Source organism: Erinaceus europaeus, chromosome 1 (assembly GCF_950295315.1).
Source record: "Erinaceus europaeus chromosome 1, mEriEur2.1, whole genome shotgun sequence".
Classification (NCBI taxonomy): Eukaryota; Metazoa; Chordata; class Mammalia; order Eulipotyphla; family Erinaceidae; genus Erinaceus; species Erinaceus europaeus.
In genome coordinates this window covers 103,935,313-103,956,768 of record NC_080162.1, presented here as the reverse complement: position 1 = coordinate 103,956,768, position 21,456 = coordinate 103,935,313, and the positions used below count along the sequence as shown (strand labels likewise).

The 21,456-nt window shown below is 43.5% G+C and overlaps 1 protein-coding gene across 2 annotated transcripts; it reads right to left on the bottom strand.

Annotated features, from left to right (window-relative positions):
- On the bottom strand, positions 1-18,897 carry FFAR4 (free fatty acid receptor 4). Of its 2 annotated transcripts, XM_007516786.3 has the most exons (3): positions 18,109-18,894; positions 10,543-10,671; positions 1-664 (listed from the first exon to the last, which is right to left on the bottom strand). In XM_007516786.3, the coding sequence occupies exons 1-3, from the start codon at positions 18,673-18,675 to the stop codon at positions 275-277; spliced, it is 1,086 nt and encodes a 361-aa protein (XP_007516848.1). In that variant the 5' UTR covers positions 18,676-18,894; the 3' UTR covers positions 1-274. The 2 variants fall into 2 exon arrangements, with proteins under 2 accessions (XP_007516848.1, XP_060048084.1); XM_060192101.1 differs by lacking the exon at positions 10,543-10,671 and having other exon boundaries at positions 18,109-18,897.
- Between the last annotated feature and the right edge of the window lie 2,559 nt (positions 18,898-21,456).

Below are 21,456 nucleotides of genomic sequence, written 5' to 3'. Positions count from 1 at the left end.
TAGTCATAAATAAACATTTATTAAATTCAATCACATAACAAACACACTGAAAAAGATTAAACTTAAAAGAATCCATTGCAAGTCCTTGTATAAAGGGTAAGATGGTTGCACTGAATTATCACTCTTTGATTTGCAGGTACTGTATGTATTTGCACAGATTAAATTTTCTTAAATCAGGGCACACTCATGTGGTTATCCTGGAAATTAACTTCCTTTGAAAGCATATCATAGCTTGCTGAAGAGTGACAAACTGTCTATATAGGAAAAAAAGAAACTAGTTGGAAATAATCGATAAATCGTTTCTCCTGACAGATGTGTCTGTAAACATGGCTCCTTTTTCTGAGAATAAGAAGCAGTGGAAAATTTTCCTCCACTCATTTCTAAACAGTGACATGTTGTAGAGAATAGGGTTTAAGGCCGAGTTGGAGAAGGTGAAAGCCATCACCCAGAAGAAGAGAGAGGGCCAGATGACCAGGTCTTGTTTGAAGTTCTGGATCAAGATGAGAAGGATAGTGATGATGATGGGGCTCCACATGATGAAGAAGGAGATCATGAGCAGAAAGAGGGTGCGGAAGAGCCGGAAGTCCTGCTGGGATACTCGGATCTGGTGGTTATCTGAGTAAGCCATGTTCACTGTGAGCCTTCTCCTTGATGCCTTTGTGATCTGCAGGAACATAAAACAGACTGTGGAGCCACAACTGACTGTGGGATGTTGGAGCTTTCTGACTTAGGCGGAGGAGAGAGACTAGGAATTGGAATCTGCCACACCCACTGTATCAGGGCTACTTGAATTTATTGATTCATATGCCGAAACCTAACTTCCAAAGCTTCCGAGTCTTAGGAGATGGGCCTGGTTTAGTTTGGTTTTGTTTGGGGTGTGGGGTAGATTAGGTCAGGAGGGCATGTTTCATGTGGAGCTCAGCCTCTTAATAATAATATTGATGCTGGCCTTCCTTGGGCCCATTCCTCTAAGATTTTTTTTTTCCTTTTGCCACCAAGGTTATCACTGGTGCTCAGTGCCAACACTAGAAATCCACCACTCTCTGCAGCCATTTTGCCATCCATCCTTCCTTCCTTCCATCCTTCCTTCCTTCCTTCCTTCCTTTCTTCCTTCCTTCCTCTCTCTCTCTTTCTCTCTCTCTTTTTTTTTCTTCTTTCAATTTTTATTTGACAGGACAGTGAGAAGCTGAGAGAAGAGGGGGAAACAGAGAGGGAGAAAGACACCTGCAGACCTGCTTCGCAACTCATGAAGCACCATCCCCTGCAGGTGGGGATTCTTTATTCTCAAGAGGGGAAGTATTAGAAGATAATCATTATCATTCACAATTAGGATAAGTTGAACTCCAAAATCAGAACGACTTAAAATATTCTCCTTGGAAAAGGGACTGTGTGTGGAAATACAAGCTGGTACAATTCATATGGAAAACAGTCTGAAGAGTCCTTAAAAAAACAAAAATGTAAACACTTCATAAGCTTCATAAGCCAGCGATACTACTCCTAGATATATATCCAAAGAACATGAAAATGCTAATTCAAAAGGATATATACAACCCTATGTTCATAGTTGCACTATTCACAATAGCTGAAATATGAAAGAAATCTATATGCCAAAGGGCCAGGCAGTGGTGCACATCATTGAGTGCACATATTACAATGTGCTAGTACCCCAGTTCAAGCCCCCTGTCCCCACCTGCAGAGAGGAAGCTCATAAGTGGTGATGTAGTGCTGTAGGTCTCTCTCTCTCCCTCTCTCTCTCCTCCTTCCCTTCCAATTCCGTTCAGTCATATCAAATAAATAAATACTAATAAAGAAAAGAAGAAACTTAAATACCCATTGACAAATGACTGGGTAAAGAAGTTATAGACCATATGTTAAATGGACTACTACTCTTCAATAAAGTAAAAAGATGAGACTGTATCATTTGGGAAATGGATGGAACTGGAGGTGACTATGCTAAGTGAAATAAGTAAAGAGATGAAAATCAATTGCTGGATGTTTTGCTCATATGTGATATATAAATAATCAAACCAGGCAACCTTGCAAATCTCTTCAACCTTGTGAGAACTATGGTGGTGACTGGGGAAGGGGTGGTGAGCACACAGGACTTTGGTGGTGGATGTGGTGACCTACATCATACCATCTATAAGTCTGCAACTACACCTCTGAAAATTTATAACTTTTTAAACCACTGTTAAATCAGTAATAATGTATATATTTTGAAATATTAAAAATTCTCCTTAGATTTACTAGCTAGTTAAAGGAAGAGCTGTTTTATGATTAAGGGTAACTGTTTTTGTTTGTCGGTTTGTTTCTGTGCAAAAAAAGTCCACCTTAGGTCCTTAGGTCTGCCATCATGGTGGTTTATCATTTTAAAATTTCCCAGAGATGATATGATATATACTATAGTGATCGATTTCTATAAATGAGAATAATGAGACTCAAAGAGGTTAAGGAATTTGTCTAACACTACCAGCAAAGGAGTTGCAGACTTGGGCACTCAGACTCAGCCTGTGCTTTTATTTCTTATTTATTTAGTCTATGTATTTATTGTTTACTGGAGCAATGATCAGCTATCTCTAGCTTATACTGATGGGGAGAATAGAATATGGGACCTCAGAATCTTAGACAAGTAAATATATATATATATATATATTTTTTCCAAATCACTTCTACTGAGCATCTTTTAAAAAGAATTTATGAGTGATACAACAGTGATTTACAAGAAGATAACAGGGTATAGTCCCACACCACACCCACCACCAAAGTTCTGTGCCCTCATTTCCCCAAAGATAACTACTATAGTTCTCTCAAGTTCTTAGAGACAGGTTGGCTACTGTGTGTGTGTGTGTGTGTGTGTGTGTGTGTGTGTGTGTGAGAGAGAGAGAGAGAGAGATATCAAGAGAGAGATCATGTGTTTCAATTCTCTATATTTCATGTATGAAACTAACCAGTAGTTGTCTTTCACTTCCTTGCTTAAGTCGCTCAACACCTTCAGTTCCAGTCATGAAAGTCTTTTGCAGAGCCACTGTACATTCACCTCTACTGTTAGCCTGTTTGTTTACTCTTAAACTAGTTCTTTCCTTTCCTCCATTATCTCCACCAATGGAAATTTTACTCTAAACTTTCATGATAGAAACCTTCCTGGCTCATCTCCTGCTTGGCATCCTGCACATGACTAATTCCAGGTAGTTGTTAACACTTTCCACACATGCTGTGTGCTGGCTGTTGAAGTGTTCTCACCTCTGACCCCCACCCGAGTGCAGGCTCCTGGGGGATGGGCAACCCTGTGGTTTCTGTAGCCCAGTGCTCTGACAAGTGCCTGATAGTGACTGAGTGAACAGTCAGATGAATTGGACTGACTCATGGGTCAAGTGAATATATGGTGTACCTGTTTCTAGCACTGACTGATGATATTCCCTTCTGTCTCCAGTTTTCACCACATACAAGAAGGGAGAAGGTAGGAGGGGGGCACGAGAGCTAGTAGTGTCTCCCCATCTCCAGACCAGTTCTCCTATTAAATGAAAAGACTAGACAACCTTTATTCAGGATGTAAAATGACTGGCAATGGGAAGAAGGCTTGATTTTCTTTCAGATTAAATGCTGAGTTAACTTTTGAGAATGACATTTTATCCTCAATGGAAATAGGTGGAGTAGGTCCTGCCATTGCCTCATTGTGGCAGTAAGAGGTGACCTTCTTTTTTAAACAAAATATTTTTCTTTATTATTGGATAGAGATTGAGAGAAACTGAGAGGGGAGGAAAAGATAGAGAGACATCTACAGCTCTGCTTCACCAACTCCTGAAGCTTTCCCCCTGCAGGTGGGGACCAGGGCCTTGAACCTGTATTCTTGTGCACTGTAATGTGTGCGCTGAACCAGGTGTGCCACCACCTGGCCCCTGAAGTGACCGTCTCAATGTCTTACAGTCAAGGAGGGAGTTACCTGAGCTCTTCACCACCAGATCTTGCTGCTGTTGCTGCAGGGAGAGAGGATAGCACTCTTGGAATGCAGTCTGCAATCCCCTGTGTCAGCCACCTACTCAGTCCCCTACAGCAATCACCTTGTACAGGATAAGATATGAAAACTTGGAGCCATCTACAGAGATTCCTATCCCATGGGTCTTAGGAGCGATCCTAAGTCTGCACGTTCCATAAATTAGGTAAGTGACTCTCAATCACCAGTTATGAGAACTACTAACCGAGAGAAAAGAAAAAGGCTTGGGTTTCACAAACATGTATTTTTTGTTTGTCCTTTTAAAGAAAAAGATAGAGACAGAGAAAAATAGTGATAAATACCACAGCACCAAAGTTTCCTTCAATATAGTGGGGACTGGACTTGAACCTGGGTCCTGGTCATGAGAAAGTAGCACTCTATCCAGGTGAGCTATTTCACTGACCTAAACTATCTTTTGGAGACAGGTTGCTTTCACACCCACATACTCATCTGAAGACTGTCACGGAAACTTTTTATCTCATCAGACCAGGGTTGCTGGCAGGTGGGGGCAAGGGTGAGGTAACTCCACATTGACTTATCTGGGACCTCTGGAAATTATTCGCCTCTGGGAGCAAGCTGGTCAATCAGACCATAGACTTCATCTTTCCAAAATGCCAGGCCATCTCCCTTTCCATCCCCAACACATACATTCAAAGTTGGAGAATGTACTGCTTAACCTCTTCAAGATGAGCTAAAGCAGAGAAAGAGAGGGCTTTTCAACTTCACTCCACAGAATCACTCTCTTATTCAACACATTTACTGAGCCTCTATAGACTTGCAAGGACAAGACATATAGCAAAGAACTAGAGAATCTTGCTACCACTTTCATTTTAGTGTGTTTGGGGTGAGAGACTCAATGGGGGGGGGGGGCATCTCACCTCACCATGGCAACAGTTACTGGGTGACAATGTAAATCAAACCTGACAGCCAGCATTGACAGCCTGATCAAAGGCCCCTGGGAGTGGCCAGGAGAATATTATCCTGGGAAACACTGATTGGAAAAAGCCACTAAGGATGTACAGCCTGCCTGAATCATAAGAAAAGAGGAAGCCAGGAGGGTGGAAGGGCAGAGAACAAGACTTCCCTGAGATCATGGAGAGACTCCTGAAGAGAAAAGCCCCAGTGAAGCTTGCTTTAAAGTCTTGGTCAGGATAGAACTAGCAACCAGGGTGAGGACTTTGGTTCAAAGGAAGACTCCATGGCATCACAGTCCAGAAAGATGTTCTCTGGGGAACAAGAGGATAAATCAGATCTAACAGTATGTCTTATTCTTCCTGTACAGGAGATTCTCAAAATACTTTAGCATAAAGGCTCTGAAAAGTCCTAAGACAAAGAAACCTATTTACTTTTATTAACTCCACATTTCCCAAACCTGTTTGATCATGGAATTTTTTTTTTTTTTTTTTTACTGGAGAGGTTAATGGTTTATAGTTGACAGTAAAATACAGTAGTTAGTACATGTGTGAGTGACATTTCTCAGTTTTCTGCATAACACTCCCCCACTTAGGTCCTCTTCCACCGGCAGGTTCAATCATGGAAACTTTTCTAAGGTGCCACATCCTGTGAAATTCTTGGGATCATTTTAAAAGAAACTTAACTATAGAGGAAGGAAAGAACAGAGTGATTTGAAAGAGGCACTTCTCAGGCCTCAAGGGGAAGCTGAGTTAAAAGTGAGACTATGGGTCCATACTCCCAGAGAGATAAAGAACAGGAAAGCTTCCAATGAAGGGGATGGTGGTGGGAACTGTGTGGAATTTTGCCCCTCTTATCCTATGGTTTTGTCCATATTTTCTAATTTTTATTTTATAAATAATTTTTTTTTAAAGTGAGGCTAGTGGGAGAGGGGTGGGTGGTGTGGCTTTGTATACCAGGACCTCAAATGACTTACTAATTGGTCTCTAAGAATAGGGTTAACTGTCACTGAAGTTTAATTGATCTTATTGACAGGAAAACCATAAAAATTTTTAAAAAAAAAAAAAAGCCGATTCAGTGTTTCTGAGTTACAGACATCTTCAGAGGGAGAGAGAAACCAATAATGGGGTTTGCCTGGATACTCCACCCACCTGGTATCAGTATACCATGTTATCAACCTGGCAAACCCCATGGACACAAAATTCAAACCAATGTCATCACCCTCCTGGGGAATGAGCAATGATCAGTTTTGCTAATGGGGTGGAAAGTAATTTTTTAAAAGTCTTATATTGGCATTAACTTTGCGATTAACAAATGCAAAGATTATCATATCTGCACTCTGATTTCATTGTACTAATAGCCCACTGAGGCCTGTTTGGTACCAGGAAAGATGGAGACTCACATTAGTTGAGTGATTTGCCTAAGGCCACCTAGGAATAAAACTTGAACTAGAATCCAGGTCTTAAGATATTTTGTCTAGTAATTGCTCCATTGCTCAACTGGGGAAAGCACCGTTGACCCTCTCGATTTGATCCAAGAAGTGTCCAGCCAAGGCACAGAGCTATGGCAACCAACAAAGTTTCTCAGTCAAGCAAAACAAACGGTATTTTGTTTCTGTTGTACAAGAAAGATGACACAAATAAACACACATAAACTAAATATGACAGAGGCTGTAAATACTCAGAAGGGAAGTAAATCAGAGTGAAAGACTAATGAATGATGAAAAACTATCTCTGAGGAAGAACCTTTGGATAGAGATCCAAAGGAAGTGGAAAAGTTATCCACAGTAAAAAATCTGGGACAGAAAAAACCTGGGAGAGAAAATGACAGGTGTAAAGACTCTGAGGTGAGAGTGTGTTGGCATGTGTGGAAAGAAAAAAAAAAAAAGGCGGCCCTAGGGTCAAGTAGAGACTTGAAAAGAAGATGAGGTAAAAGAGGGATGGATGTCGGGGAACCAGATCATGCACTGTTTCACAACGATGAGTCATGACTGACATTCAGCTTCATCTAAGAGCTGTTCTGGTACCTCTGATAGGAAAATCAAGAAACTGGCCAAGGATTTATATGAAAAGTATCTGGTTCCTTTTTCTTGGCATAAACTATGGTGTAGAAGCAGGTGAAAAAGAGAACACCTTCCTCAACTCATTGAGGGATTTTGGCATCTTCTAGAATGTTTCCAGGTGGGACTTGGCTGTAGGAAAAGATGAAGAGGGGTGAGGAAACTTCTAGTAGAATAAGTGGACCCTCCCTCCAAATGCATCTGAAAAGTCTTGGGCACTTGTAGTTAGGGGCAGACTCCAGCCTTCAGGATGTGTAAAGGATCTGCCGAGGAACCACCTGTGGATCAGAGGTCAAGTGCAACCATCTCCTCTAGCCAGCCCTGCTTCTGTGTCAGGTCCTTGTCCCAGTCAACTTCCAAATCTGGGCCCTGCCACTTAGTCTCTTAAATATCTCAGCAGTACCTTCTTCCAGCAGTTCTGAGAGAAGGACTGGGAGTGCAACCTTGCCTAGAACGTAACTACAGATGTCATTTATGCATTCCCAGTTACAAGAAGGCAAGGCAAATCTGTTCCACCAGTAGTATCTATGGTGTAACTCATTACAATCTACACTGGCATGCTGATAGCCATTTTGCAAATGAGATAACTGAAGTCCAGAAAAGACAATACCTTTCCAAACACCATACAGTAAGTAAACAGCAGGTTCAAGATCCAAAACCAACTTCTTAAAACAACTCTCTCATGTCTCCATGTGAGACATGAAGTAGAAGTAGCCCTTGTATGGCCCTTTGATCTTTTCGATTTTAAACTTTGTTTATCTCTTGCATTTGTAGAGCATTTAACAGTTTGGAAAATATGTTCACACCAAGTCTCAGCCCGGGACTGACTACCTTGTGCTTCAGAGTTTTATGCACTGAATGGAAAGACCATTATCCATTTGCCTAAACCCTTTCTTGTGGTTAAACTCTTTCTAAATAGGAATGTGACTGCTCACTTTTTAATAGTCTCCATACTCTACAAACACTTTACATAAAGCAGCTCTATAACAAGTCAGTGAAGTTAAAATGTTGAGACTCTGAAGCCAGATGGCCTGTTTTATTCATGGCCACATTTCCGGAAGTCCCCAGCTGGCCTAGTTTAAATTTACACTGCCCGTTAAGAGTTCTGTGCCCTTTGGCAATTTACTTAACTTCTCTGTGCTGACACATTTACATTTGAGGGTTTTTTTTTGTTGTTGTTGTTGTTGTTTTTTCTTTTCAGCAAAGCACTGCTCAGCTCTAGCTTATGGTGGTATAAGGGATTGAACCTGGGACTTTGGAGCTTCAGGCATGAAATTCTCTTTGGGTAACCATTATGCTATCTACCCTTGCCCAGTGACACATTTACATTTGTCAAATACATTTTTAATTCATTTTACCTTACTCTTCTTCTTTTCCCCCAACTTTTCTTCTAACCTAATAACAATAGCTAGCATTCCCATAGTACTTACACATGCCAGCCCTCCCTCAGCCTCCACTCTCACTGCGAGCACTTCACAGACCTTCACTCCTCATCTGACTCTGCCTTGTACATTTGAAGAGTCGCAGTTGGGGTGAGGACGAGCAGGTTCCCAAGTTAAGGACCCTTATTTAAACCCTGGGCCACAACAGGGGAGCGACTGCAGTTGAGAAGTAGCGGAGTGATGCTATAGCATCTTTCCTCTCTTCCCCCTCTGTATTTGCCTGTCAAGCTAAAAGAGGGGGTAGAAATGGCGAGTGAGAGTGGTGGTGTCATGGAAGTACTAAGTCTCAGTGATAACTCTGGTGGCAGAAACAAAACAAACAAACAAAAAGTCACAAGTGGGAGGAGAGCACATAGGGTCACAAGTCAATGGATAGGGACTAGAATAGGAAACAAGATGGAGGTGGAAGAACACTTAGGAAAAACCAGGTGCTGCTAGAGGTTGGCCTAGCTTTGGGTTCTGTGCATCTAAGGAAACAGATCCTCAGCAACAAAGAAAGGGTCATAAAAGTGACCAGATGGAGAACAGAATCTACAGGGCCCCACTTCAATATAATTGTTTGCTAGATGACCCATAATATGCTATAAAACCCAACACTCAACAACTGTAAACGTCCAAGAGAACTCACACACACATTGTTTGGCTGGCTTGCACCTTACACGTAAATGGCTGGACCAAGGGTAGGAAGCACATAGGCGGGTCTTTTCTATGTCCCTCAGGAGATGGCTTCCTGTTTCAGCAAACTCCTAAAGACAAACTCTTTGGGGTTGAAGGATTAGCAACAGGCAGGTAACAAAAGAGGAATTTCTGGCAATGTTCTCTTTCTCATTCTGTTTCTCAGAGCTGCTTTTGACAATGTAGTAACTGGGGAGCTGTGCTTGTATCCTGAGTGTGTTTTTTCTGCATGTGTATTAGTACCTCAATTAAAAAAAAAAAAACCTGGTTAAAAGCGTACATTATCACTGCATCACTGTTTGTGATGGGAAAACAGTTGACATGACCCAACAGCCCATAAAATATGTCACGCCTGTAAGGAATTGATAAGGAAAGATGTTACAAGGTGGTGTTAAGCAAATAAAGGAAGTTGCAGAGAACAGTACCTTCTCAAATCTGAAAATAAAACAAAACAAACAAAAATGTGGTTGAACAGGTTGTTGGAGCAAAGAGTTGATATTTGGTCATTTTATAGGGTTCATCATATTTTCTAACACACAGCATTAATATATGTGAGCATTTATAAGAAATATAACTTGGGGGCTGGGTGGTAGTGCACCTGGTTGAGCACACATTATTACAATGCACAAGGACCTGGGTTCAAGCCCCTGGTCCCCACCTGGAGGGGGAAAGCTTTGAGAGTGGTGAAGCAGTGCTGCAGGTCTCTCTCTCTATGTACTCCTTTCAATTTCTGCCTATCTTTTTTTTTTTTTTTTTTTTTGTCTCCAGGGTTATCACTGGGGCTTGATGCCTACACTATGAATTCACTGCTCCTGGAGGCCATTTTTCCCATTTTGTTGCCCTTGTTGTTATTGTTGTTGCCATTGTTATAATTGTTGGATAGGACAGAGAAATTGAGAGAGGAGGGGAAGACAGAGAGGGAGAGAGAAATATAGGCACCTGCAGATCTGCTTCACTGCCTGTGAAGTGGCCTCCCTGCAGGTGGGGAGCTAGGGGCTCGAACCTAGATCCTTACACCGGTCCTTGTGCTTCTCACCATGTGCACTTAACCCGCAGTGTTACCGCCTGGCCCCCAATTTCTGGCTATCTCTATCCAATAAATATAATTAAAAAATTAAAAATAACTAGAAAAATACTTTGAAATGTTAATATTAGGGATACAGTAAATAGTTTCTTTTTTCTGTGTTGCTCATATTTGTATGTATTTAATTTTCTTGTGAGTTAAAAAAAGTCTAATTGGACTTTTTGTGAGTTGGAAACCGTCACAAAGATATAACTTGAAAAGAATGTCAAGCTCTTATTTTTCAGTGCTATAGAGGAGTGAGACTCAGTGTTGCAGAGGGCAGGGAGCCAGAATTGAACTGATTTGAATGTCAAGGTAAACTCTGACTCAAAAATGTGGATTCCACCGAAATATCCTGAATGTGAATAAAGGTCAACTTCAGCACTTCAAATAAACGTACCTGCAAAATTTTGGAGTAACTTATCACAATCAGCAGACCTGGCACCAAGAAGTTCAAAATCACAAATGACACATCCCAAGCAATTTCTCCGGCAACGTTGGGCCAAATCAGTGTGCAAATAGAAATTTCCTAGTTGTAAAAGGAAAGATAATATCAGTTAAATTCTATCTTTATTCCTTCCTGTCTCCCTTAAGCCCCTCCATCCCTCCCCCCACAGAGTTAGGGGCTTCTATATGAATGATTTCACTACCTCAGGGCTGCTTTTTTATTCAGGTAGAGGGAAAAAAAGCCACACACAGAGAAGTTGCTACAACACTGGAGGTTTTATAGCTACCATGGTACTTCCCATGTGGTATTGTGGTTCCAACCTGGGCCTCACACATGATCAGGCATATGCATTGCCAGTGAGCCGTATCTCTGACCCAGTGTGCTAGTCGTGTCTTATCTGGCCTTTAGCTTTTCCAGTTGGCAGTTACCTGGACAGTTAGACAAAAGGTAGGAGATGGGGCCAGGTGGTGGCGCACCTGGTTGAGCGCACATGTCACAGTGCGCAAGGACCCAGGTTCGAGCCCCTGGCCCCCACCTGCAAGGGGAAAGCTTCACAGTGGTGAAGCAGGGCTGCAGGTGTCTCTCTCCTTCTCTATCACCCCCTTCCCTCTCAGTTTCTGACTGTCTCTATCCAGAAAATAAAGATTAAAAAAAAATTTTTTTTAAAGGTAGGAGATGCCAGAATCCCACTGCCCACAGTTTACAAAGCATTTGCCTCCAAACTGCAGAATAACCATAACTATTACTTCCATTCTCCATGGAAGGCAACTGAGCTCAGGGTTATAGACTGGTAAAAGCTAGTGTCATTCTCAGGCAAGACTGCAGGTCCACTACTACATGTTCCGCTTCCTAGACTGAGGTGCAAAGAGCCTTTGATCCATCTTTTCCAAGTCCTTCATTTACAACAAGAGAAAGAAAAAATGAGATTTCCAGTGCTCCATCCTCTTTGTCCTTTTTTTTCCCTCACCCTACACACACACACACACACACACACACACACACACACACACACACACACACACCATATGCCAGTTATACCATGGTGACCTAATGTTCCTGCAGTCTCCCACATCCTTGTCTGGCTACCTTCCCATCATCACACCTGACTGAGGTAACACTCATTCTTATCTAAGATGCACATGTGGGTGGTGACATCTGTCTCCAGACACTGTTCAAATGCTGGTCCCTCTCATACTGTCAGACTTCTTGCAAATGCCACCAGCTTCCAGCCACTCCTGATTTTTCCTTGAGTATCCTTGGGCATCCCTTACAAATCTTTCTCCTTGAAATAAACCAAAGGAAATACTTCAAGATAATCTCAAGGAATTGGGACTCCTAGCTGGATATCGTCTTTTATCAGCTTCTCAACAGAAAAGAAGAAAAATGCAAGAAATAGACTTATATTTTTATGCCTTAATAAGATCCAGTAAAGGATGGGGTTATGAATAGACCTGCCAATATCCATGTCTAGCAGAGACACAATTACAGAAGCCAGACCTTCAACCTTCTGCACCCCATAAAATTTTTTGGTCCATACTCCCAGAGGGATAAAGAATAGGAAAATTTCTAACAGAGGGGATGGGGCATAAACTCTGGTGGTAAGAATTATATGGAATTATATCCTTGTTATCTTACAGTCTTGTATGTAAACATTAAATCACTAATAAAAAAGTTTTAAAAATATAACCTGTAATAATAACAAAGGCAAGAAGACTATGTCTATTCAGCCAATACACACTCAATAGAAGCTTCATAGAATTACTGCCTATTTATTGAGCAAGCAAGTACAAAGACTTTAAGACCCACAATCAAATATTTACTACTTAGGCCTAGTCACCTTCCTCCTACTCCCTATTTCACTTCCCTCAACCACTTTAAGTCTAACCTCATCAGATAAAGTAAGGACTACAAAAGCTGGATAAGAGCAAGAGACTGGTACACTTTAGTGGCCTTTTTGGTAAATACCAGATCCACCCCACCATCTGGGGCTCTAGTCAGGGAATCCTTGGATTCCCAGAAAGATATGATGAGCCTAGACCTCTAATAGATCGCTATCTCCACCATCACTAGCCACTTCCATCAGGAACATCATCATAAGCCCTCTTGTGGGCCTCTGCAGAACCTTGCCTTCACTATAAAGCAGCAATGATAGGGACTGCCCCACTTCCTGAAGGGAGGCTGGGTCAGCCTACTCTGTCACTTGAGGAAGACTGGTCCTGAAATGAGTGCAGCCTAGAACGTTCCTAGCTGTGACTATGAATTGTGAGCTTAGACTTAAAGGTACACACACAGAGGTCACACAGGCTCTCGTGCCAAATATGAATATATATGGGCCCTAGGTCAGATTGATGAGGTTAACAGTTAACTGTATCTATATACCTTCCTCATATTTGGAAGCTACTCTCTGCTACTAATCCAGCTTTCTAGTTCTATGCCCAACTCTGACACCATCTTCCCAGACAATACTTTTAGCCCACTTACATGTTAGCTATTGGGCTCAGGTAAACATTACTAAATTCATGGACTCCTTGGAACATACCTAAAACAGATTTCCTAGCTTCTTCACACATGAAGATCCCAAATCTCATCTGCTCCATTCCTGCATTTGGGGTTATGTTTATTAAAAAAATTGTCCTGCCTTGTATCTTACTGTCCTTCAGCCACCAAATTGCAAATGTTACCACAATTCCATCCTGACTTCCCTGGGTAGACAACCTCACCATTGTGCCCCAGAACCTCACCTTTCTGGAGCCCTACCCACACTAGGGGAAGACAGAAACAGACTGGGAATATAGAACTTCCTGCCAATGTTCATGTCCAGCAGAGAAGAAATTACAGAAGTCAGACCTTCCATCTTCTGCACCCCATAAAAAATTTTGGTCCATACTCCCGGAGGGATGAAGAATAGGGAAACTTCCAACAGGGGGTAAGGGGTAATGGTGGTGGTGGGAACTGTATGGAATTGTACTCCTATTGTCTTACAGTCTTGTTAATCACTATTCAATCACTAATAAAATTACTGCCTGGTAGTAAATCAAGGCAGACCAAAGCAATGGGACTAGATGTTCCTAACAAAGTGGGAACTCAGCAGAGGGGATCCTGGGGGAAAAAGACAAAACTGGGTTAAATTCCAATTCTATCCTTTGGTTCCTTAAGCAAATTCAGACATATTCTTCAGAAAATAAGCACATCAAGAACCAAATTACAGCAAGACCTGGGACCATCTGCATGGTAAATAAATGTACCCCCTTGAAGAGGATTATGTCTTGGCCATGTGTCTAGTGCTAGGGCTGTGAGGAGAGAGATGCTTGGTAAATGTTTGTAGATTAAATAGGCAGCATATTCTGGTCAGGGTGGAGAGGGCTCCACTCCTGGCAGTGAGGGTCTGCATGACCACGGCCACGGCACACACAGGCAGGAATCCTGCTGGAACAGGCTGAACTGACCTGGTCAAGCTGTCTAAGTTGCTAGGATGTGTTCACTCCCTCAAAGTGACAGTCTGTTATTTTACAGCAACCAGAAGAATTATGCTGTTAGAAGAATGTTTAACATGTTTATATCCAAAGATAAGGAAACTAATAATAGCTAGTGATTCCTGAGCACGTAACTGTGTCTATGTCAAGTGTTGGCCTACTTTTTGAACGTTAGTTCTTTTGGCAGTCCTGGAAGGTTTATACTATATTTGTTTCCATTTTACAAATGAGAAAACTGAGGTATAGGGTAATGGGCCAACTTGTCTGTATCAGAGAGGGGCTTCAAGCTCAGCCCATTCTTCTGGTACTAAATCTCCCAGCATTTTCTAACATGTATAATTTCAGTGAAATTTTAGAGAGGACTGCTAGACGCCCACCCATAGCCCAAATGGACATGGGGTACGTATTCACGTTTCAGGGCTTTGTGCATCAGGGTAAGCAGAAAGTTCTAGGAGACTTGCATTCCTTGAGGTGAGGGGGCTGACATACTCTCGAGGGTGGCTTGTGCAGGAAAATGTCCCTGCACAATGTCTCAAACCTCCATATTTACTGTCCAAGAATGAGGGTCAGACAGACTCTATAGCCAGGAAGCTTGAAGTAGAGAAGTGAGAAGACACATTTTTGCTAAATTTAAATGTGAAACTCAGTTCAGTCTAGACCAGATCCTTCTTGGTCTCTTTTTAAGTGACTACACTCCAACTCTTCTTTAAAATTAGTTTTTAACGTATCTTATTCCTTTTTTATATCTTATTCTTTTCAACATTATTTCTTTAACTGCTGAACCTCGTTGAGTTCACTTACAAAATGAAATGTGTCCTCCATACTCAAATCATTTGAAGAACTGGCAGATGCAGTGTGTGTGTGTGTGTGTGTGTGTGTGTGTGTGTGTGTGTGTGTGTGTAGGGTCAGGGAGAGGAAAGAACAGAGGATGGAGCACTGGAAAAAAACCTGTCCTAATTTTTCATTACAAGATCATTCTCCCTCCCCACCCCTACTAATTCCAGGGAATTAGGTTCTTGTGGTCAACTCACCCCATCCCCAATCTTCCCATGTGCTGTGTGGGTCCATTCTCACCCATTAGCTTTGCTCAAATCCCTCTCCAAGCACTCTTTAAACCCAGGAGGTGTTTCTACATTAAAACAAGAGTGTCTGTGCTCACTCTATGAAAGCTGAGGGACAGTTTCCATCACACAGCTCTAAAAACAAACAAACAAAAAACACCTTAAAGGACAACTCTGGCCATTATTAGGGTTGTAGAGGGGTCCAATCCCACACAGATTCCCTCCAGGGAATGGCATAACAAGGTGGTGAATGAAAAAGGCTTCTCCCTCAAATAACCACCTGTGTCCATATAAGCAGGCTACTTCAACTAAATTTTTGGCAGGGGTAGGGTGGGGTGGGCAGTTTGAAAGAGTCTTGGCTTTATATGTTATTTACCAGTTCTGTGGAATTATATTTAAAACAATTATTAAAGGAAGAGGTACCAAGGACACATCTGGAAACAGATATCCTTAAGATATTTCTGTTTAATCTTTAGTTCTCTGAAAGTCATTAGTTTTTCTATATGGAACGAATCAGGAGAAATCTCAAGTTCTAAGAAAAATCAGAAACACCCAGGGAGAAAGTGAATAGAAAAGTGGTGATATAAAAGTGAATAGAAAAGTCGGACACTCCAGCCCCATATGATTCTGTCTGCGGCAGAGTATGGGGCGAGGGTTGGGAAGGGAGGTCATATCTTTAACATAAGAAGCACCTGTGTGATCTACCTAACTCTCAGGTGCACCTGGGCTGAGAAAGATGCCTTGTCCACTAAGCCATGTCCTTTGCCTGCTCATGCCAACTGCACCCACCAGGTCAGCTAACCTTGTTTTTCTGACCCCTATTGAGACTTGCATGTTCCTATAAACCTACTAGTTAATCGTTCAATGCCTTTAAAAAAGAAGAAGAATTTTAAACCTCAAATGTATTCCATACAAGAAACAAACTGTTAGGAAATAGATTTTTAAGGTTGATCTGTGTTTAAAATAAATGACAGTGTCTTGCTTACACAGGACAGACTTCATCTCATCCCAAGTACCCCAATTTAAAGAGATGCTTATGCAGAAACCCCTTTGTGTCCACTGTCAGAGGGCACACCCAAGGGGTTGCCCTTGGGCTGTGCTCACCTGCAATGGTGGCAAAGCCTTACCCCAGGTAGCAGGTAAGGCCTCCTGCCTCCCTCTTTTCACACCACCTTCTGGTCCCTATGCAGCCCTCCTTTGGGAACTGTGATTTGTGCCAGGTATCTTGGGGCACCCCACTACAATTCTACATAGCACTAGTGCAGAATGTTTGCATCTTGCAGAGATGGAAAAAAAAAAAAGAAAGGTCTGAGAGGAAGAAGCAGACTTGCACCTACCTGTAGGGCACACAAACCGGAAGTCTTCCTCCCACCCTCTTCAGGCAGGGCAGGTGAGGCACTGAAAACTTAAAGTGTGGGGTGATACTCTTCACCACCCTGCTCCCCTTCCCATGTCCCAGAGGCCAAGAGCTGTTAGGACAGAACAGTAATACCCACAGATCTGTGCTGATGAACTTGAGGGGACCAGAACCAACGATCTGAACAGTTCCTAGAATTTTCTTTCTCTTATTCCTTCTCCTCCTCCTCCCTTCTTTTAGATCTTGCACCCCTATAGTTTTAATGACAAATGTATGTGGGGCTGTCCACAATAAAGCTTACTGACCCAGTCCTTGGGATCGCAAGAACAGGTCAGGTGTCCAACAATATTATAGGCTCCCAGGATACAATCCTGTTGTCTAGATGAATCCTTCTAATTTATAGTTGGAGTAAGTGAAGGTAAGTCACACTCCTTAGAGGCTGCACTAGCGCTGGTGTCTGTGGCTCTCCACACCTTTCATCCCCTACCCACTCGCAGGCACCTGCCCACAGATTCTCAAAAGAGAACTTATTTCCAGCCACCATTGAGTCTACTGAACTCTGTCAGCATTTCCTTGCAGTACGAGTGAGATGCCCTGAGTTATTATTTCTCTGTTGACCTCAGCTCCCTCATATGTGATGTGGGTGTGACAATTAGAGTGCTACACACACCCCAAAAGCAATTTTCCTTTTTCTGTTTGTTTGTTTAGATAGAGACAGAGCATAAAAGAGACCACAGCAGGGAAGCTTACTTCAATGCCATGGAAACACACTATCCAAGTGAACAATGTCCCAAAAGGAGACTTCTGTATAAAGGCATAATCCTTTGGCTTCTGTTTGGCTGTATTCCCCTTATTTCATTAGCGTTGCAAGAGTTGTTGCACCTCAAAGTTACCTGAGACACTTCTAGCTGTGTTGTTTTGGAGGGCAGTTATGGGCCCTATATGGCAGAGCTGTAATGAAATTAAAGGGGGACATAAACCAACCAAACAAAACAGGCAGGAGATGACACACTTAGTAGAGTGAAAACACTACCTTGTACAAGAAGGGCCTAGGTTCAAGGCGTTGGTCCTACCACCTGCAGGGTGAAAGCTTCAGGAGAGGTAAAACAGGGCTGCAGGTGTCTCTCTCTCTCTTTTTGTCTCCCTCTTCCTTCTCAATTTTCTTTCTAAAAATTTTTTATTATCTTTACTTATTTGATAGAGACAGCCAGAAATTGAGAGGAGGGGTGGGAGATAGAGAAGGAGAGAGACAGAGAGACACCTGCAGCCCTGTTTCATCACTTGTGAAGCTTTCTCCCTGCAGGTGGGGACCAGGGACTTGAACCTCGATTCTTGCCCACTGTAACATGTGCGCTCAACTAGGTGTGCCACCACCTGGCCCCACAATTTCCATCTTTATCCTAAACAAATAAGTAAAATTAAAAAGTAGATAAATAAAAACATAACAAAACAAAACAAACATACAAACAAAAAACCCTTCACACTACTGAGCACCGAGTCAAACATGGCCTTGAGGTGTAACGAATGCCCTGTTATCTGTATTCATCACCCAAGGTCACTGTTTCCCTTGGCTCCCCGCCTGCCCTCCCTCCCCCGAACACCTGCCAGGCGCACAGGCCGCGCTCACCTGCTGGGCCCCCGGGAGTCGCTGCGGGATGACTTGGAAGAAGACGCAGAGCGGCAGCGCTGTGAGCGCCGAGTAGCCCCAGATGAGCGCGAGCAGCGCGGCCCGCGCCCGCCACCCCGGGCCCCGCACGCCCCGCTGCAGGCGCACAATGCACACCATGCGCTCCAGGCTGACCGCCGCCAGCGTGAGGATGGTGACGCTGCCGCTCAGGCTCATCACGTAGAAGAGCAGGTGGCAGGCGGCCGAGCCCAGCAGCCAGGCCTCGGTCCAGCGCACGGCCAGCACCGGCGGGATGGCCCCGGTGAAGAGCAGGTCGGCGCAGAACAGGTTGAGGACCAGGCAGGCGGTTGTGCCCCGGCGCCGTCGGCGCGCCACCAGCACCAGGGCGCACACATTGCCCAGCAGCGACACCATGAAGATGAGCGCCAGCACCGCCGTCTCCACGGCTGTCAGTACTAGCCGGTGGTCGCCCTTGGAGTCGGAGAAGAAGGGGAAGCGGGTGCGGTTGAGCCGTTCCAAGCTGCGCTGGGGCCCGGGGGCCGCCGGCTGTGTGCGCTCAAGGAACATGCCCAACGCCCCGTGGCCGGCCAGCCTCTGCCAGCGCGCTCATCTGGGAGGCGACTGTGCGCCGAGGCGGGGACAGAGGGAGGGAGGCTGTTGCGACAGGTCCCCTCGGGCTCCCTCCCGCCAGAGGAGCGCCCGGTCTGGGCGTGGAGAGCCCAGCGCCCGGAGCGCACGCGGGAACGAGGAAGTGCCTGGTGACACCGGCTGCAGACACCCGGCTGTGCTGGGCCTGGAGTCGGTGACCCAGGAAGAGGAGTCAATTCTGAACCTCTTCGCCCCCCCCCCCCCACCTTCCAGGGGCGAACAATGTGCAAAGCCTTTAGTCCACAGATCAAGCAAAAATCAACCTAGGAGTAGAAAAACCGGACTTTGGAAATCATGTTGGCTTGAGCTGGTTAGGCTTCCCCAAGAAGTTGCCCAGGGTTTACCAAGAAACTCCTGGGACTCCAGGTTTGGTTCCCAAAACACCTTGCAGTGGTCTAGAATTTGAGGGGAGAGAAAGAATTTTTTGTTTTGTTTTTAATTATTGTTTAATTATATTCGACTTCGTGTGGTTTAGTTCCTCTCTATGCCCCTCCCACTTTTTTATCCTTAAGATGGGAGTAATAATTCACTAGGAAATTGTTATGAACATATAAAGATATTAACATACTTGGCACACAGTTGTCATATCTGAATTACCATAAGTTATTGGCTACTGTAATTAAAGTGTGTATATATGTATATATGTGTGTATATATATATATATATTTCATTCCAAGTATGAATATAAAATGTAAAAGATTTTGTATAAGCTTAGCCCCAGAACACTCCAAAGTTTTGAATGTGTCTTCTAGTTTGAAAAACTCTAGGTAATCCAGTCTTAAGAGTAGCACACTGAGGCACAGCAAGAAGTGATTTGTTAAGGGGCCTGGCAGTGGCAATTCCAGTTGAGCATACACATCACTTTATGCAAGGGCCCAGATTCAAGGCCCTGTTCTCACTTGCGGGGCTGAGGTGGGGGTCGTAGCTTCATGAATGGTAACAGTGCTGTGAGTGTCTCTCTCTCCCCTACCCCTCTCCTATCAAATCAAATAAAAATAATTGGGGTCCAGGTGGTAGCGCAGTGGGTTAAGCACACATGGTGCGAAGCGCAATGACCAGAGTAAGGATCCGAGTTCGAGCTCCCGGCTCCTCACCTGCAGGAGAGTTACTTCATAAGTGGTAGAGCAGGTCTGCAGGTGTTTGTTGATCTTTCTCTCCCCCTCTCTGTCTTCCCTTCTTTCTCGATTTCTCTCTGTCCTATCCATCAACGACAGCAATAACAATAACGTAATAATTACAACAATGATAAAGAACAAGGGCAACAAAAGGGGGAAAAAATAGCCTCTAGGAGCAGTGGATTCATAGAGCAGGTACCGAAGCCAAGCAATAACCCTGGAGGGGGAAAAATCATAAATAGGTAAAAAAAAAAATTACTTGTTTAAGGTGGCTGTTGGTTAGGAATAAGAACAGGTTACCTACCTCTTGCCCCACATGTTTTCACCACAGTCCTGTGGTTTATTTTTCTGTTCTACAAAATGAGGCAGTTAGAAGGTGAAAAGTGTGCTGGAGCCATATACCTAGTGACCACTTCCCACCCTTGTCCTCCCTGCCTCTTTCCTTTGCCATACTGCCCAAGAGCTGAGACTGCCCTGTCTCCGTATTTTCATAAAGGGCTCATGCTCTATAAAGACCTAGAGGCTCTACTCCCTGGGGGTTAGGAGGCTGCATCTGTGTGTCTGCTTATCACTGTGACATAAGGGCCTAATGTGACCTCTGACTTGAGAGGCTGCCAATATGTCTGTGGGAGATGCTTAACTTGTGCCTGGACCAAGTTCAAGTCATAAAACAGAACTAGTTTGCTTCTTGACACAGTTGAAAAAAAAAAAAAAAACAGAGCAAGAGGTTGACGTAAAGGGAACTTAGCATTTGGCAAGTATCTGATTAGGGTGAAGGGATATTCCATTTTGTGTGAGGGAAAAGGGTAGCTGGGGGTGGGGTGAAGGGAGGAGAAGAAGGAGGGGTAGAAGGAGTCCACTGAGCAGTGAACACAAAAAGGTTTCTACAGAGTGGATGACCAGGGTGGGGATCTCTGCCAGAAAAGACTTCTTTATTATTACCCTCCAGAGTTTTCTTAATGGCAAAATAGTGAGTACAGCGGATCCCAAACTTTCTTCTCTCATGTTACGTCCATGATGATCCTAAGTCAAAAGCAGCATCTAACAATTTTATGTTTTTTAAGATTTATTATAAGAAAGGCCAGGTGGTGGCACATCTGTTTGAACTCACATATTACAGTGCACAAGGGCCCAGGTTCAATCCCCTGGTCCCCACGTGCAGGGAGAAAACTTCATGAGTGGTAAAGCAGGGCTGCAGGTGTCTCTATTTCTCTCCTTCTCTTATCTCCGGCTTCCCTCTCAATTTCTCTATCTCTATCCAATAATAAATAAATACCAAAAATTTTAAAAGATTTATTATAAGAGGGATGGGAGAGAGATGGAGAGAGAGAGAGAGAGAGAATCAGAGCACCACTCTGTCATATGTTATGCTGGGGATGGAGCTTGGTTCCTCAAGCATGAAAGTCCAGTATTAGCCACTGAATCACCTCCCCAGCCACAGTTACACTTATAAAGAACATAGGTCCGGATGTGTTGGTGATTTGGCTGTGATATCTGCTGTGCTTCCTTCTGCATCCCTCTCAAAGCTGTGTGCTCAGTGGAAGAGGACTCCTGCTAGAGCCTCCAAACAAGCTCTCAAGAACAT